The sequence below is a fragment of the Megascapheus bottae genome, chromosome 10, assembly GCF_031878675.1.
Source record: "Megascapheus bottae isolate mThoBot1 chromosome 10, mThoBot2.hap1, whole genome shotgun sequence".
Taxonomy (NCBI): domain Eukaryota; kingdom Metazoa; phylum Chordata; class Mammalia; order Rodentia; family Geomyidae; genus Megascapheus; species Megascapheus bottae.
Genome location: NC_143518.1, coordinates 11561035 through 11580703, shown reverse-complemented (window position 1 = coordinate 11580703; position 19669 = coordinate 11561035). Strand labels below are relative to the sequence as shown.

The window sequence follows — 19669 nt, the reverse complement described above, 5'->3', positions numbered from 1 at the left end:
GGGGGGAGAGAGAGAGAGAGAGAGAGAGAGAGAGAGAGAGAGAGAGAGAGAGAGAGAGAGAGAGAGAGAGAGAGAGAGAGAGAGGGAGGGAGGGAGGGAGGGAGGGAGGGAGGGAGGGAGAGAGAGAGAGAGAGAGAGAGAGAGAGAGAGAGAGAGAGAGAGAGAGAGAGAGAGAGAGAGAGAGAGAGAGAACTGGCTGGGAATGTGGCTTAGTGGTAGAATGTCTAAGATGTATGAAGCCTTGGGTTCCTCAGAAGTGGCACTATGGTTCAAGTGTTAGAGTGCTAGCCTTAAGCAAAAGTAGCTCAGGGACAGTGCCCAGGCTCTGAGTTCAAGAACGGTCAAAAATAAATAAAATAAATAAATAAATAAATAAAAATAACAGAAACACTTGAGGGCCATGCTTTGCTATGGATAAGTCTGTTTAGCACAAATACTCAAGAAAAGAAACTACCATAAGCTAGGGCTGCATGTGCTATCAGCAATGTGATTGAATGACTTTCTAATTCAACAAATTTGATTTCAAGTCCAGCAAATTCTCACGAATAAGTGGGCCTTTAAATTTTTGTTTCTAATTACTAGCATCAGGCCTATATTTTACAACTTCCTCTTTTTTAACCTCCACTACCTCCGACCTATTTGGTCTCCTAGTGATGTCATGAGTCTATTTTCTACCCACACCCCTACCTCATTGCTAGAACTTTCTTTACAGCTCAGGGACTGTACTTGAGTCCTCAATGTGGGCCCTTCTCTATCTCCAGTCAGCTGCTTCTCCGTCTTTCTGAAATGTGAATTGAACCGTGCACTTTGAACTTGTCTCTCTGTATCTGTGGACCCACTAGACTGAGCTTTGTACTGAAGAAGAGCAATCCTGCATTACGGTGACTGAGGGACAATAGGTCTCACATTTGATAAATGATTGATCTTCGCGCAGGTAACTAATAAAGTGAAATAGTGAAGCTTTCTTTGTCTCCACTAAGGACTTAGTATGAACATAGTCTCAATCTTGTAATTTAGTTTTTGAAGTCCTTGGATTTGAAATGATTTGCTAAGCAAGCAGTCTATTAGTTAAACCACACTCTAGCCCTCAGTAGTTCTGTTTATAACCCATTTAAAAAGGGATACTACTCAAACCCCAATACATCACGTGACAAGATAAATGTATGTGCTTTATTTAAACTGGTAAATGAAAACATTGAACTTACCAGTCAGTAGATCCTTGTTTAAGTTTTTTCTGCTTATGGAAAGAATATACTGCAAAATAAAAATGGTTTACACCCTTTATGAAGAAAAGACAGATATGATTTTTTTAAAGATTTGTATTGTTAAGTACAATGGAGTTTAAATTCCTTAAGTCAGTTTAAGTTCAGTGTGTTTTGATCCATGTCACCTCTTCCATTATCTCCTCCCCCCATCTTTCCTTATCTTATTCCCACCCTCAATTTATGGAGTTCAATCGTTACATTATGTGCATTGAATATAATGTGTGCATTAGTTCACCTTTTCCCCCTTTATTCTTGTACCCCACTGACAAATACAGTCTTAAATTACTAAACAACAAGGTATTTATTATTTAGTAGAAGGATGAAAATCTCGTTTTCTAATCATTTACATGCTCTTTAGGAAATACATGTTAACCAAATGCATTTAACGTGATAACCAAGTTTTGCCTGGTATGGTAGTACATACTTAGCATTCTCCTATTGGAAAGGTTGAGTAAGGACAATCAATAATTTGAGGGTAGCCTGAAATACTTTAGTCAAAAAAAAATGAGGTAGGGAGAGAAAGAAACAGAAAAAAATAGAAAGAAAAGAGCCAGGCTTTTTGAGTACACTTGTAATCTTAGCTATGCTGAGATGTGAGGACTGAGGAATGAAGCCAATGCAGAAAAATTCTCAAGACTCCATCTTCAACTAGCTAGCAAAAATACTGGGTTGGAGGCATAGCTGATGTGATAGAGCCCCAAGTAAGGAAGAGGGCCTGAGTACAAGTCTCAATACTGCCCAAAAGAAACAATTTTTAACTTAGGCTGTTACAAAGTTCGATACTTCTAAATCTCCTCTTGTACCTAAAGTATTATTCTCATGAAGATAGTTGCAATGAACCCAAGGTGGCAACTCATATTTTGGCCTTTAAGTCTTTGCTTTTAACTGTTAGAACACATTATAATGACGGCATCACTAAAAAAGAAAAGTATACTAAAAAGAAAAGAGGTGAAGAAATGAGATTTCAGCCAACTTTCCTCCAGAGATAGATCCCAATTTTATTACCACTATTTTGCTGCTGATTTAACATTTCAATAGGATATTACAAATCTCACTTGCTCTGTAAAGAGTTCTTTAAAAATAAATTTTCCCTCCCTCCCTCAGCCAGTCCAGCATTGCTGTCTGCTCCTCCCTGCAGAATTTCCTGGCCTCATCCAACTGCCGTCTTTTCCTGATGAACTTGACCACTGATCCCCTAGGTCCACTGGGTCCCAGGTAGGGACTCCTCTTGCTGCCTTCAGCAACTAATGCATCATGTCAGCAATCACAGTTTACCGGAATAACTCATAGTGCACACGGTTTACCTGATTACATTTGCAAATTCTACAAATGATCCTTGTGTTGAGCCTTCAGCTCCACCAGAAGAAGCCAATTATACATCAATTAGTTGAAAGTGTTGATCAGTAAGAATAGTTAAGTAGATTTTCTTCCTTTCACTCCCCTAGCCAGGCTCATGCAATTATGTCTCTTTCTACTTTCTTAAAATGCCAAAACACATAGGAATTTTTAAAAAGCTTTTCTATGGAAACTTTTTTTTTCTGGTCCTGAAGCTTGAACTTGGGGTCTGGGTGCTGTCAGCTTCTTTGTGTTCAGGCTAACACTCTACCATTTGATCCTCAGCACTACTCCTGGCTTTTTCTGAGTAGTTCATTGGAGATAAGAGTCTAAAGGACTTTCTTTCCCAGTCTGGTTTTGAACCACAATCCTCAGATCTCAGCCTCCTGATTAGGATTACAGGTGTAAGCCACTGGTTCCTGGCTCAATGGAAACTTATAATCCTTCTTGCATTCCAAAGCCCTTTTAGCTGCTAGAATATATACACTGGAAATCATCACAAAACCCACAAACAACCTTTTGCACTGTGGATGTCCACAGACCAGCAACATAATCCCAACCTGAGAGGCAATGAGAACTCAGAGCCTCAGCTTGCATCCCAACCCTGCTGAGTAAGATTCAGTAATTTAGCAAAAGGAACCAGGGGAGTGCCTATCTATGCTCAAAGGACTGGTACTCTGCTAAGAAGAACATGAGCCTCACTGGGTTTTGTGCTTTTCTGGATAGAAATAATGCAAATTTCTCTTGTTGCTGGATGTTTGGAACCTTCATTTTCTCTTAAGGAAACGAACTCAGAATACACATTTTTCTTAATTATACATGTTACTAGGAAAACGAGAAGAAAAAGACAGGAAGATAATGCCTTTCTTTCATAAACTCCATGTTACTATCTGGCCTCTGTTTTACAAATTATGGGGATGCTAAAAAGCATTCTTTGTTCATTGAATAACTTATAAGCAAATTGTGGACCAAAGAATTCATAAGCAAAACAAGGCACAACAGCATTATAAAACCCTCCAGAGTTGCTCTTGGACACAAAATTTAACACAATAACATCGTTGTTTTCTGTAATTGGAAAGGAGATGGGAGGTCAAGGGCCTTTGCAGGCCACAGGAGCAAAGCAGAGAGTGAGAGGGGGGAAAAAGACCTAATAATGTGAGTGATAACTGGAGCTCAATCTGTAATGTGCACTCTAAGTTGGGTTCTTTTGATCATTTCCGGTAAAATATCTTGATAATTAGTATAAATGCCCTGGGTCTAGACTGGGGCAGGCTATGTTGAAAGTCAGGCTAGAGGGGAAGGAAAGAGTCAATAAGCAATGGTACCAACCCACAAACCACTATCTCCAGGGTAAACTTACCTGAGACTTTGTCCCGTAGGGAATTACATATCTATTTCCTGACAGAGAGTGAATCATTCTTCCTCTCATGGGAACACCTTGAGACACCACCTATAATAAACCAGAAATAATGATTTCTATTTCTATAACATGACATCAAATATTTTTATTTAAAAGTGAGATTTTTATATATACATATATATATGAAAAACAGACACATTCTTTAATGAAATACCTGATCTTCCAGGCCAATAGCTTTCAGGGCTTGTCGTCCTCTATAAGAAAGGGCCAAGTTAATGCTTCTCCCTCGTACTGACTGTGCAACTCGAATATCTAAAATATTGGAAGCAAACACCAAGTCAAAAACACCCTTAAATCCTAGAATAGAATGAGCATGTCACTATGCTAGAAGAAACTGTTGCCTTCAGAATTAAATTAGAAGACTTGTTAACTCTTCTAAAGAAAACACTCATAGCAAATTAGAAATTTAGATCATTAAGGGGTTGGAGATTTCTAACAATTCTTACTTTTCAATGTTCTTTTATTAAACAAGCTTCATTAAGAAAAAGAAAAAGATCAAAGAGTGAGAATCACCCCTCATGAGTTTCACGGATGGCTTACCTTCTCTAGCTTCATATATTTCTACTTGGAAATTCCTCTTTGCAAGGAAACATGCATTCAGCGCTCCAACCTAGGAGTGAAAACAAGTTTTTCTTACTTAATCAGACAGAAACACAAGTGACATTTCTAATGATGAAATGAAATATATATACTTCACTACCCTCATTTATTTTCTCAGGCATTGCTGGTCAATACCAATTGCAAAAATGGTAAGATGAATTCAAAATTAAGGCTGGAACTATAGCTCAGAGGGAAGAACATTAGCTGAGCAAATAAGTAAGCCAAATAAGCTTAAGATCTTGAGTTTAAATCCAGGTTCTAGCAAAAGAAAAAAAATATTTCAAACCTGTATGCCTACTTACTATGGAAGCTGAGATCTGCAGGATCAAAAGTCAAAGCAAGTCCAGGTGGAAAAGTCCACCTTGAGATTCCACCTTTAAAATAACCAGCAAAAAACTAGAGTGGAGCCATGGCGTAAAGTGGCAGAGAATTAGCTGTAAGACAGTGCTCTGAGTGCAAATCTGATTCCAGAAAGAAAAAGATTGAGCAGTATCATTTTAGGCATAGATTTTTAGGTACTCTTTTTTTTTGTCTTTTTCCTAGTAAGGCACAGTCTAACATTTTCAAACATAGAGAACATGAAACATGTTTGCTATCAATGGACTAAATACACATAAAAAGCAAATGATAGTAAAGAATATTCAAGGCAATGTTTCTTTAGGTATAGATGAGAATCTCAGAGATCAACAGAAGTTACTGGGCTGTTTTAATTCTTACATTGGGTGGTAGATTCTCAGGTACATATTATCAGTATTATTATTATATTACTGCTAATAAAAAAAGAAGCAAGCAAAGCAGTAGTGGTACTGGAACCAGTTGCTTGTTGATTCTATCTTTCTTCACAGCTGAGTGTGATCATGCCTCTCCATCTCAGCACTTGGGTAGCTGAGGCAGAAGGGTTGAAAGGTGGAGGCCAGCCCTGTCTACACACCAAGTTCTAGGTCAGCTTGGGCTATAAAATGAAACCTGCTTCATCATAAAATGTCTCCTTCAAGAAAATAACAATGTGACAAAGATTAGAAGCTGTTGTACCTAAGGTTCCATTGAAGCTTAAAGCAGAATCTATTGGGGTGTTGTGTATGTAAAGTGAGCTGTAAACATTCATAAAGTAGCCAGTAATTCAGACCCTAACTTTATTTCACACTTTCTGTGAAAAGCTGCTTAATTGGGAATGAGTGTCAGTGCAATCTTTAGTAATAGTTTGCCAGAACAACCAAAAAACACAAAAAATACAAATGGAAAGGAAGGAAGTTGATAAGAGGAGGGAGACATTGGAAGGGCTAGAAAATTGGGAGAATAAAACATATTTTATGATGCTAGGTACAGTTATGAAAGGTTTCTCTTGTTGTTTTAAGGTTCAAATATTCCACAGCAGTAAACATATTGATTAAAATAATCTGTATTTATATGACAAACCCATGTTCAATGCAGCACTGTTTACAATAGCTAAGTTATGGAAATAGCCCAGATATCCTACAACTGGATAGATTTATAAATGTGATATATATACAACATATTATATATAATGTATACATATTGTGTGTAATAGATCCAAGTCCATATGTATGTTATATGTTAATCATATCATATATAATGAGTAAGGGTATAATGAGTAAGGGTATACAATATATATATATATCCCCATACACAATACAATTTTGTTCAACTCTGAAAGCATGAGATAATTCAATTTTCAGCAACATGGATGGATCTGAGAAAAAAATCACACTGACTGAGGTAAACCATAGAAGAAAGACAAAGGGGCACGGGTTTTCTCTAATATGTGGGTCTTCTACCTCATATAAAACCTAGCACAGAAATACATAGAGGCATATGCTTATATATTGAATCAGGTGGACTAAAGTATAGTTTGTACAAGACCAAGACTCCATCCATGTAAACCCATTGAACAACTGACAGCTTAACAAAATGGATATCAAAAGTTGAAACATAGGGTCAAAGAATGGTAGGAGTCTCAGGAGAGGAGGGTGAATGAATGAAACCAAAGACAAATACCATCATAATACTCAATATAGGAACTTGACGGGGGAAGAAGAGTATAGAGAATGATAAAAGAGGTGACTCTGGTCAAGACATACTGGATACTTATAGATATGATATACTGTCACTTTCTTATAATCATTTGAAGATTAAATTTAAAAATCTATGAACTAAAAATTCTGTTATTAACTGATCAAGCATGACTGAGCATAAGCTGAACCCCAGGGAGATTCCCTCATTACGTAATTATATACTTACCCTGTTTATATCTTTCCTCTTTCCTTTTCTCTTTCCTCATACTGCTCTCCTGACAAATTATGTGATGTGATCCCCATCTTGATCCAGTGATGGGTGCCAACTACAATATTATTTGAAAATTTGTTTTACACATATGTTGAGATATACTTACATTTGTGTTTAACTGGCATGCTTTTATGGAAGCTCCCAAGTAACCCTGCCTGCAGTGATTCCTCAATCTGGGGTCATGATTAAACCATCTGCCTTAGCTTGAATCTTACTAGCTCTCATAGCTCCATATCTTCAGACCTTCATTTCCTGACTAGTGCTATTGGGAAGAGGAAGAATATTTAGGAGGTGGAGCCAACCAGAAGGAATTTAGGTTATTGCAACATATCCATGGAGAGGATTATGGGTCCCCAGCATCTTAGTTTTCTGGTTTTCTCTTTGTTGCTTCCATGAGACCAGTGGTTTTAGGGTTTTGACCCTAAAGTTAAAGGGTCAATTGATCATGGATGATGCCTACAAAGCACATCTTTTCTCTTTATATGTTGACTTGTCTCAGGCTTTCAGCATAGCAACAGAAAAGTGACTAAAACACAAATCCTTTTAGGTGATAAATACTGATCGAGAATGTAAAAATTAATATATTTACCAGTCTTTCTGAGGCCGTGATGCATACCTGTAATGCTAGTGCTTCAGAGGCTGAGGCAAGAGAATGAAAGCCAGTCTGGGCTATGCTGGGACACCTGGCTCAAAAAATTAACTTTTATATCTTTCATTATAATAATAAGATTAGACTAGCTCTAACTACAACGTAAGTACATAAACTGGTTTGTTCTTAGCTATTGTATTCAGTAGAATTATGCATATTATGCCAATTAAATCTTACTGTGAACTCACTGATCTATAATATCTGCCTTTGATATCTAACCAAGCGGTAATCTTGATTTACCTTCTTTGACAAGGATGAGGTGGCGCTTCCATGGCTGCTCTTAGGAAAACAAGTGACTTTGTCTCCAGCTGACATCTTCCTGAACCTCATCCACAACTATGGAGCTTGTGTACTTTGGTGTTGCATTTCAGCATACCTAAAATTCATCCCTCTGCCCTTGACCTCTCCTTCTGCATTTGATATACCACAGCCTTTTCTCAATTCTGAAGTCCATATCAGAGAACACAAAAAACCACCCACAAATTCCCCCACTAGAGTATCTGAAATAACCCTCTCCACCACAATTACATATCAACTGAATCCAAAATGGTGTTCACCTTCTATTCATGCAGGAGAAATGCAGAGGTGACACCTACATTTTTGTTTTTTTTTCCAAAATCATATGTCCATGTATGTACTTGTTATCATCCCTTGGGTTTCAGAGAGCTATCATTTCTGCCACCCTAGTCTAGGATATAATTGCTGGGTGTTATCTTCTTACTGTTTTTCCAGTCATTCTGGGAAATGGAAAAGCCCAGGCTGTCCTTGAACTTATCATCCTCTTGATTCAGTATTCTGAGAGATTTGGGATTATAGAGATGAGCACCACACCTGAGAAATGGATGTTTTAAAAAATCACATAGTTGACTGTGTGGTTTTCTAAGATCCTACCCAATACAGCCATGCCAGCTTCTCTAACTTTATCAGCTACTCCTCTGAATTCACCCTGCTTCAGATTTTCTTTCTGCTTTTTGCACCTGTGAAACTATGATCTCAGAGTTCTTGTTCTACACCTCACTGTTCTTTTCCTAAGAACTTCCCTGTATTGTTCCATCTGGTTCCAAGATCTAGTCATATCTTTTCCTCAGAAAAGCAATCCTTGACCATATTCTAGTCAGAAAGCCCCAAGACACACTACATCACCCCACCTCCAAATTGCATTTCTCTTGTAGGGCTTATGTGTTACAGAATCGACCTTGTTCCTTTCTACATTGCTTTTCTCCTCTTTGCAATGCTCTACTAGCTATCCCTACTACCTACAACAATGTTGACAGGGAATTCAAAAAGATGGATGAATTCTCTTTTTGTGTGACTTTTTCATAAAAGAGAATTATGAAGCAATGACAATCCATGTATCCCCCTCAAACATGGCTGGTGACAATATTCCTCAGCTTTTTGAATCAGAGATAAAATAGCACTGGGGGGAAGAAGATGATAACAAAAGCAGAACAAAAAGACCATATAAGCATATATGATGTGGATATATATGTGACATAAAATGTCCCAATCTCTATGTAGCTTAGTATGGTATTAGGCCATGAATGAATTTTGTTTGTTGAGTAAATGAGTGAATGAGTGAATGCATGCCCGTGAATGAAAAGCCTGAAAATGATTTGCATAAAGATGAACTATTAAATTTGAAGTAATTGGGATGTTTTTATTCTAAAGGAGAGTTGTGTTGAGTGGGAAGCAGCCAGGTTGAAGAGAACAAATTTGTCACCACGCTGCAGAAATGAAGAAGACACGCCCCATTCCACCTTCCTGTGTGTGGGCATGTCCCAGCTGTGTGACCTCACCTGCTCAGGCAAGATGAATGTCTTGGTTGGAGATGGGAGGAAAAAACTGGGAGAAAGCAAGGGAAGGGAGCCGGGAGTGTATCCTAGTGATAGAATGCTTGCCCAGCATGCACAAAGACCCAGGTTCGATTCCTCGGTACCACATACACAGAAAAGCTGGAAGTGGTGCTGTGGCTCAAATGGTAGAGCTCTAGCCTTGAGAAATTCCAAGAACAGTGCTCAGGCCCTGAGCTCAAGCCCCAGGACTGGCAAAAAAAAATTACTATGGAGGCAAATATGTTTATAAAACCTAGTCCACTTGGGGACAAAATGCAAAATGATGGGGAAAAAGACACCTATGCATTTAAAAAAATTATTATGTACAGAGGGGTTACAGTTACATAACTAAGTGCACTTCTTTTCGACCAGTGTTACCCTTTCCCACATTTCCTCCCAGTTTCTTCGATTCCCTTCCCCCGTCATAAAGAACATTTCCACATCTACCGAGTATCAGTGTGGCATTAGTTCATCTTTTGTCCCACCACTTCTTCCATTTCCCTTCCCTTCTGTAAATCAGATAAGTGTATAATAAGTCAAAGGGTACAGAAATCAGAAACAGTCACAACAGGGCATAAACCCAAAGGGGGAAGAGAAAGAACAAAGAAATAACTGCAAACAGTACATGATAAAAACCTCTTGTTTCCATTTCTGTAAGTTCATGTTGATAAGCTCCATTTTATATGGTCATATGCACCTAGCTCTTGAACTATTGTGATCCTCTGCTAAGAATATTATAGACATATGCTAATTATTACAAATGAGGGAACCATGTCACCTTTATTTCTTTGGGTCCTGCTTACTTTGTTTAATGTAATTTTTTCCAAGTCTTTCCATTTCCTTAGAAATGGAGTGCTGCCATTCTTTCTGATGGAAGTATAGAATTCCACCATGTATATATACCACATTTTTTAGTTGCATTTCATTGTCAAAGTGATGTATAGAGGGGTTACAGTTACATTCATCAGGTAGTGGGTACATTACTTCATGAACATTGATACCCCTTCCCATGTCTTTCTTCCACTTTCCCTCCATCCCCCCAATCATCTTGTTTTTCTCCTTCCCTTCCCTATTTCAAATAAACAAATAAACATATATACAATATACCAGGTACCAAAGTCAGATACAGTAACAACATGAGATAAACCATAAGGGGGAAAAAAGAGAAAAGAAACAACTTCACATAGTACATTAAGAACAACAATCATGATAAACCTCTTGTTTCTATAACCTGGGGTTCATTTCGCTTAGCCCCATCCTATATGGCCATATGTACATAGCTTTTGAGCCATTGTGACCCTCTGCTAGAAGAATCCTAAACATATACTAATTATTACAAATGAGGGAAACCATGAAGCCCATGTTTCTTTGGTATACACCACATACTCTATCCATTTATCTTCTGAGGAGTATCTGCATTGATTCCATCTTAGCTATGGCAAATAATGTTACAATAAGTGTGGCCTGATCTGTGGTCACTTGAGTAAATGCCCAGGATTGGGATTGCTGGGTGACAGGGAAGCTCTATGTGTAGTCTTTTGAGAAACATCCATCCTATTTTCTAGAGTAGTGGAACAACTTTACATGCCACCGACAGGGTAGTGGCATTCCTATTGGCAACATTTGCTTTATTTTTTAAGAAATAGTACATCAAAACGGTAAAAAAAATAATCTTTGTATTTAACAAAAATATGACTTTCTTGCTAAAAATAATGAAATGGTATTGATCTGGACACTGGTGGCTCGTGCCAATAATCCTAGCTACAGAGAAGGCTGAAATCTAATGGTTCAAGTTCAAAGCCAATTTGGACAGACAAACCTGAGGAATGCTTATCTTCTACTAACCAGCAAAATGTCAGAAGTGGAGTGTGGTTCAAGTGGTAGAGCACCACCCTTGAACAAAAGATCTCAGCAAGAATATGAGGCCCTGAATTCAAACACTGTTACCAGAACATACAAAAATAAATAAATAAATATACACATTCATAATAAAAACCAATGATGTTATACTCATGCTTAATCATGTCACTCTTTATAATAATCAGGCTGTGGAGTCAGTGCAGGTTGCCACCAGCAGTAAATCGCTAAGAAAATCAGTGTGTATATACACAAAGGAAGATTTTTCTTTTATCCATAAAAAAGAATAAAAGCAGGTTGTTTGCAGGGAAATAAAAGGATCTAGAGTGTAACATGTTGGGTAAAATAAGCCAAACACCAAAAGACAACATATACTTAGCCTCTTATGTAAAACAAAATCAAAATAAAACAACAACAACCCTGAAAACACCAGAGAGATTATTACAGAAAGGAAGGTTAAAATACAGAAAGAAATATTCAGGTATGGAAATAATTAGAACAAAAACAGTTTAATATTTAACTCAGTGTAGATATTAAACATATTCACAAGTATCTAGCACTGTATGAGATGGATAATAATTATTGAGAGTAATAGTAAGTAATATAATCATTCTTACCAGGCCACCACCAACAACAATGACTTTTTTCCTTTCTTCATGAGATGAGTCCATAACTGGCAAGGTGAGTCTTGCACTTGATGCCTCTTCCCACGGACTTCTCCGTATTTATATAGCAAACAACCCAGTGAGAGCTGGTGAAACTGCAGCAATGTTTAATCAAAGTGCTTTCTTTGTTACCATTTAACCCATTAGAAGCACAAAGTACAACCAGCTCAGTTTTAAGAAAAAAAATTCAGGCCAGTGACCAAATTCTGGAAACTCCAGTTAAGTAAAAACAGTGTCTTGTGAGTAAGACTCAGATTAAACCAAACTAAACCAAACCAAACAGTCAGATGGCTTTTCTTCTTCTTTTTCTCCAGAATCTATTAGTTTCATTCTCAGTCATGAATAGCCATGAGACTTCCTCTTGCCTGAGGTCTCAGAGAATCTCCTTAGAATCTCTAATTTCAGTTAGAGAGCAAAGTGATGTAGTCTATCAACTTAACCATGGATTATTCTTGTTATGAAGATATACCAAGGATATATTTCACCTAAAATATGGATTTTCTTAAACTAGTTTTTTAGGGACAAGGAGTGGACAAATCTTAACTAATACTCTCTAGAGCAAGATTTTAATTGTCTACCTGACCATTGGTGGGTAAAACATTTAGAAACTCACCCATGAATTGCCAATAGAGGAGATTTCATATTATCTATCCCTTCCATCTTATTTGATAGTGTTATACTGTTTGATATGTATGAGTTGGGTGCTTGTATATTTGAATTGCAATTTTTCTGGAATATAACATAGTATAAACTAAAATGGAGATAAATAAGAAAGAATAAAAAAAGAATAAATCGTCAGTGAAGATGCTTTTGTATTTTGTAGTAAGAACACAAAGAATTCTGAATGGTTTTGCATCAATCAACAAGTGAAATTTTAATATCATTCAATAGTGCCCTCTGGTGGATAACCATGATTAGAGCTGCTAAAAAATTTTGTTGAGTATTTTCATTTATTTATTATGAGTATTCACGTGGTATGATATTTAAGACATTAAAAGGGATAGAATGAATAGTAATTCTTCTGTTTCTGTTTCTTTGGGAACTAACTTTTTTGTGCAATCCACAATTTTGTTTTTGTTGTGTGTATGTGATGGTACTAGAGCTTGAACTCAGGGAGGGTCTAGGCTCTGTCCATTAGCATTTTTATTCAGGCTTGTTCCCTAAATTTTTTTTGTGTGTCAGTTGTGGGGCTTGAACTCTGGGTCTGAGCACTATCCCTGAGCTCTTCAGCCTAAGGCTACCACCCTATCCCTGGAGCCACAGCACCACTTCCGGTTTTTTAGTGGTTAATTGGAGATAAGAGATGCATAAACTTTAGCGCCTGGGCTGGCTTTGAACTGAGATCCTCAGATCTAGCCTCCTGAGTAGCTGGGATTTCAGGTGTGAGCCACTGCACCCAGCTAAATATAAGATTTTTTTGTTGTTGGTGGTGGTTGAGACTTGAACTCTGGCCTGGGTGTTGTCCCTGAGCTCTTCAGTTCAAAGCTACCACCCTACTTTTTGAGCCACAGCACCACTTCCTTGCTCTCTAAAATTTGAGCCACTTCTTCTTTCTGTGGTTAACTGGAAATAGGAACCACATAGACTCTTCTGTGTAGGCTAGCTCAGCCTCTTGAGTAGCTAAGATTGTAGTCAAGTAGTAAGCTATCCGTGCTGATGGACAGTTAACATTTTTTACATGAGGTTAGGTAAGAGAAAACAAATCTGGGAACCATGGCATTGCTGCTGACATTTAGAAATGTAAAATAGCTAGGTACTTGTGACACCTGCCTGTATTCCTAACCGATAGGCTGAAAGATAAGATCTTGATTCAAATTCAGCCCTGGTGGAAAAGCCCATGAGACTCCATCACCAACTGACTAGCTAAAAATATCAATTGGAGATATAACTCAATTTCTAGAGCATGAACCAACCAAGTAAATTCATCCAGCATATGGCTATGAGATGAAAACTCCAATACTGACACACAGAGGAAATGGAAAAGAACATGTAATGCCTAGTAAGCAAGTTTAAACAAGGTGTAACTGTGATAGAAATACAGTTTTGGTTATGGCCACTTATTTCTACATTATCCTAAAAGTCAAATGGAGATACTGCATTACAGATCCTTCTGTAAGATTAGACATGGCCACACTTCTTTCTCCGGTAGGTTCTCTTGGGGAATAGAAGAATAGTCTAATTTCCTCTATCTTCTAAGCCTAAGACACTTGAGTCTGGGGGACACGTTAAGGATTAATGGACTTAACTTGTGTCAACAGCAACAAGCAATGTTTCTGAATTGGAACTCAGTTATTTGTTCATCACTACAAAATGTGAGCACACATCAGGCACTCAATTTCCACTTGTTCCTACATTCATACACACTCAAAAATATAAAACATATAAACACTGAGTATTAAAAATGATGAAAACTGTACCGTTTGCTCTATTGCTTTCGTCAGTTCTCCTACTGTGAAAGTTGACAGAACAATGTTTCACTTTGACCAGCTTGCTCAAGAGTTGTTGATTCCCTTAATCAGATCCTTTGTACTTAGAGTTCTTTGGCCCTGCATATTCCTTAGTCTTCTGACTGCCTCTCTTCGTGTGTGTGTGTGTGTGTGTGTGTGTGTGTGTGTGTGTGTGTGTGTGTGTGATAGGTTGTGGACTAGTAGAATGACTTGTGATATACAAGTAGGTCTTGCTGAGCCAAAGTCCCTTTAACATGTAAAACATGATAGGCTTGATTATTCAAGACCCCAAATCGTCCTGACTGACATGTGGCAAGACTAATGATGAGAAACTCAGTCTGTGGAAGTTGATGCCACTTTAAACCATTTCCAGGACTACTCATCTCCATGTGTACAGATGCCAATTAGAGTCTTGGGTACTCTATTACACTTTCCTGAGCCTGCCTGCCCTAACACAAGGGTAAACTTCCGCTTTGCTTTGCACTAATAAATCCACTGTGGCTTAGGTCTCTTCTATACTCATTCTTGAATTTTTTCTCTGATGAGATCAAGAACTTTCTGGCCCTCAACACAGTGAGCTGAACATCTGAAGACAAAATCCCCTGATTTACTTGTTTACTTACTTGATAAACAAAAGGTATTGGAGGAAGTGAAAGGAGCGGAAAATAGATGGACTCAGTGACTAATTCAGAGGTGGAAGAATCAGAAATTTACTAGTAAATGTGACATAGTGTTTTGGGAGAGTGGAGGTGACATTCAAGAATCAAGGAGGACTCAAAGCCTCTATCACAAAAGCTTAGATTTGTTACACAAGATACTTTTAAGTTTTAAATGTAAACTGTTGAGGGGAATAGCTAGAAAGGGACACTAAGTATAGTTGGATACATGGAAGAGACCCCTCTTCAATATAAATTTCCCCCTAAAATATAGGGACCTCCTTTGAGACCCCTCTTCCACCCCCTATAGGCATTTCCCATCCTCATGCTGGTGACAAATGAGTACATGACTTGCAAAACATTAATCTTGTGTAACATAAAATTAATCCAGACCCCATAGGAACTTGGTCAACTCAGGAAATTTGGCAAGCTGTGGGCTGTAAATTCCTGATAGCAGAACAATTTTATTGGCTACCTGCATGTGGTCAGCTTGTGCCTTACGGTCAATTTACTATAAAAACCCTGCTAACTGAAGGGTCGGGGCTCTCAATTCTGACCTGCTGTGTCGGTGATGGTTGTGAGCCTAGGCTTGAGTTTGCAATAAAGGATTCTCATGTGCATACATCGGCTTTGGCTCCTCGGCAGTCTTTGGGGACTCCACATCTGGGTACTTCAATGTAACTAGAGCCTCAATTACATAGTGAGCTATTGTCTCAACAAAGGAGAGAAAGCAAAGCTGATTGAGAAAATGTCTAAACATGGGGCTAACATGTATAATTCAATATCATTTACATCAGCTTTTTTTTTTGTCACCAGCCCAGCCTTTCCAAGTTATTTTGGAGATGGACTCTCACAGACCACTCTGCCAGGTCTTCTGCATTGTGATTCTTTGTCAGCCCCCTAATTAAATAGGATTGCAGATATGAGCCATTTGCGCCTGGATACATAGCTTTTCAAATGCAGCAAACAATGGTACCAATTCTAGAGGAATGCACAGATACCAAGTGACACAAAATAGACATGGAGACAGTTTTCTAAGACTGGTTTCTAGGAGAGGTGATAGGGGACTCAGAAAAGAAAATCAGTACATATATAAAAATAGGCTTTATCTTCCATAAATGCAGTATTGTTCATCTAGCCTTTTCTACCTGAGTTTCTCCTATCATTGGTTCTAAAAGGAAGGAAAAGGAAAGGAATTGTAAGACTGAGTCTAGAAGCGCTGGGGTCATGACTGTTCTTTTTATTTTCTTTTCCTCTCTCCCTCCCTCCCTCCCTCCCTCCCTCCCTCCCTCCCTCCCTTCCTTCCTTCCTTCCTTCCCTTTTTGGCCATGGAGCTTGAATTCAGGGCTTTGGTGCTGTCACGGCTCCACTTCTGGTTTTCTGAAGAGCCTCACAAACTTTCCTGCTCAGGCTGGCTTCAAACCACAATCTCAGCCTCCTGAGTAGGTAGTTGTGTGCCACCAGTGTTCTTGACTAGGACATAGCACTGGAGTGTGGTGAACACAGAAAGCCATTGTCATAGGTTGAGGAGAGAATGAGGAATGAGTAAGTACAGCTAGTGAGCAATATATCTTAGAACGTAGGAGCAAGTGGACACAGCTTTGTTTAGTCTGATTGATTCATTTGAGCATGAGAGATGAGACAAAAGGTCATGGCTGTGACCTGGGTCCATAATGTGAAATTCACTGATGAAATGTGAAAAAGGGTGGGAAATTAAAGAAGCAACATGCCTGATGGGATGGAATCTAATATATTAGAAGAGGGATTGATTTCTCCTTTGTCTATTTTCTTCACATGTCCCACATGAAAAAAAATCTTAAATTTTGCTTCAGTAAATTGAATTGCTTTCTAGTAAAGCAAAAGAGAAACACAAGCCAGATATTGTCCACAAGAACAAAACAGATCCATATTATTTTTATCAGAAAAATGTGGGGTTAAAAACAAACTCCAACTAGACTAGAAACATTCTTTCATAAAAGGAAAATGCTGTTTCCTAACATAAACATGTATAATGTACATCCTTAATGTAGGGTCTTCAAACAAACTTAATAAGGAGCTATAAAATGATGACTAGTATAAAGGTGGTAATATATAAAAGAGTATTCTGTTATACAATTTAGAATAATGAGCAACAATAGGGATATTACCCATTAAAACAATTTCTTAAGAAATCAGAAATTAGGACTGTGAATTTGGCCTAACGGTAAGAGTGCTTGCCTAGCATGCATGAAGACCCGGGTTTGATTCCTAAGCACCACATACATAAGAAAAACCAGAAATGGTGCTGTGGCTCAAGTGCTAGAGTACTAGCCTTGAAGAAAGCCCAAGGACAGTGCTTAGGCCTTGAGTTCAGTGCCCAGGAATGGCCAAAAGAAATTAGAAACATTGAATACGAGAGTAAAAAGTACCTCTCATTAAGAACAGAAGGTGGAAAGGATCATGGTTTTACATCAAATCAGACCAGACTCCCACATATTCACAAAAGAATTTCAGATGGCTCATCTTAGTAGAAAAAGCTGGACCTGGTGTTGCATCCATAAACATAATTAGGAATGTCTAAGTCCAGGGTAGCTGGGGAAAAAGTTAGATCTTATCACAACAAGACAAAATAGAAAAAAAAAAAAAAAACAGAAGGGTTGGAGGCATGGCTCTCAGTGGTGTAGCTCCTGCCTAATTAGGGCAAAACCCTGAATTCAAACTGCAATAACCATTCCCTGACCCCCAAAGAAACTGGATAAATAAAATAGTTTATTTCACATATGAAAAAATAACCAAATTAAAACGATTATAGTTTTATCTCAAAAAGCAGACTTCAGTTGCAAAACAGTAAAATCTTAAAGCAAAAATTTTAAATTACAATATTTGCGTACTAGTATTGATAAATGAAAAATCAATCACCGCTAAACTAAAATAAATACCACATATCAAAATAATTAAGGCTATTGGGAAGATGAAAACATGCCATACCATCTTAGAAATGTTATTTTTGTTTCTTTAACAAAAGATATTGATGAGGTAACTACAGAAAAACCATGGCTACGAAATGATAGCCTTTGATGTTTCTGTAAACAAAAACGATATCACTAAGCTTAACCAATGCTGCTTGGTTATCTTTGTTAGCAGAACTGGGGCTTGAATCAGGGCCTCTTGCAGCTTTGCCTTTTTTTTGTTATGCTGGCACTCTATCACTTGAGCCATGTCTTCAGCCTGGCTGTTCAGTAGTTATTCTGGAGATAGAATTGCAATGACTTCTCTTCTTGGTCTGGCTTTGAGCTGTGACCTTTTGGATCTCAGCCTCTTGAGTAGCTCGAATTACAGACAGGTATCTGGACTGTTACATGTTTTGTTGTTGTTGTTAATGGTGGAAAATATAAACATTTGAGATGGCTGGTCTGCTGTTTCCTAATACTATTGCTTTTTTTTTTAAGACTATTATTTTCCTGCCTTTTAAAATGATCACTAGTTTCAGTTTTTCAAGAATTCCAGTAATTTCTCAATTAGTTGATAGGTGGAGACATTGTGTGGTTTTTATTCAACTATTTCAGTCTTAGTTTCATTTCATATTTTAAATATTGTGATTCAAACTCATAAACCACAGACATGTAAATACTGTTACCAAGGCCATCAAGCAATGCTTTTTTTTTTTTGGTCAGAGTTTTGAACTCAAGGCCTCATTGCTCTATCACTTGAGCCATGCCTCTGTCCTTGATCCTTGCTGATGAATAGAAGACGGAGTTTCACAGGTTTTTCTTCCCAGGATGTCTTTAAACTTGAGTTCTCCAGCATAGCTTCCTGAGTAATTAGGATTGTTGGCCTGAACCATGAATAAATACCCTGCTACTCTATTTCTTGATAAGGTTGTTTTTGCAGGTTTAGGGCCTTGCACATCTGGACATCTGTCTGTCTGTCTATTTTGTCTTGATTCCTTTTTTAAGAAAGGGGTTAAAATTTTGGTTCTTCTAAAACCTGAGGTTATGTGTGTAGCCACCATACCTGGTTTGGTTCTCTTTTTGGCTCGTCAAAAGGACAAGAGAAGAGATAAAATCTTGGTTCAGATGTAATTTTGTATTCCTTGCTGCTTTTCTGCCACCACCAAGAAAATCATGTTTTTGTTTCGTTTTTTTTTTTTCTCTTCCTCTTTCCTCTCTTCCTCCTCCCCCTTCTCCTCATCTGCCTCTCCCTAGCAATGGAAGGTGTGATCTGGTAGAAACTGATTCACTTCAGAGATAAATTGGATGATGAAGAGTATTTTTTTTTTTGCACATGCTTTTTATTTTATTTTATTGCCAGTCCTGGGCTTTAGCTCAGGGCCTGAGCACTGTCCTTGGACTTTCAGAAAAGAGTATTTCTTAAAAACAAAACAAAACACAAAAAGCAAAAAACCCTCGCCAACCAATCGGTGGTTTCTCAGCTAAAACTCCCTCCCTCCATCAGCCACACTTGACAGTCCCGCTCAAAGAAGCACCAGCCTTCTTTCCCATAATTCCTTTCTCAGTAGTGTCCCATAAACCCGAGGGCTTCACATCCGCACTACAAACCCTTCGGAAGTTAACCCGCCCCCCTTCCTCTTCATTGGCCACTTATGATTAGTCCCGCCCCACCGGTTGCGTTTGAGGCCGTTGATAGGACAAAACCGTGG

General features: G+C 38.2%; 1 protein-coding gene across 3 annotated transcripts in view; it reads right to left on the bottom strand.

Moving 5' to 3' along the window:
• Kmo (kynurenine 3-monooxygenase) overlaps positions 1-11964 on the bottom strand; it is a 33760-nt gene extending 21796 nt beyond the window's left edge. For all 3 annotated transcript variants that reach the window (XM_090340188.1, XM_090340189.1, XM_090340191.1), the window contains exons 1-5: positions 11880-11964; positions 4561-4630; positions 4175-4272; positions 3961-4050; positions 1206-1254 (exon numbers count right to left, since the gene is read on the bottom strand). In XM_090340188.1, the coding sequence (XP_090196314.1) occupies positions 1206-1254; positions 3961-4050; positions 4175-4272; positions 4561-4630; positions 11880-11933 (361 nt within the window). In that variant the 5' untranslated portion in view covers positions 11934-11964. The remainder of the gene's footprint in view (positions 1-1205; positions 1255-3960; positions 4051-4174; positions 4273-4560; positions 4631-11879) is intronic.
• Positions 11965-19669: the final 7705 nt, after the last annotated feature.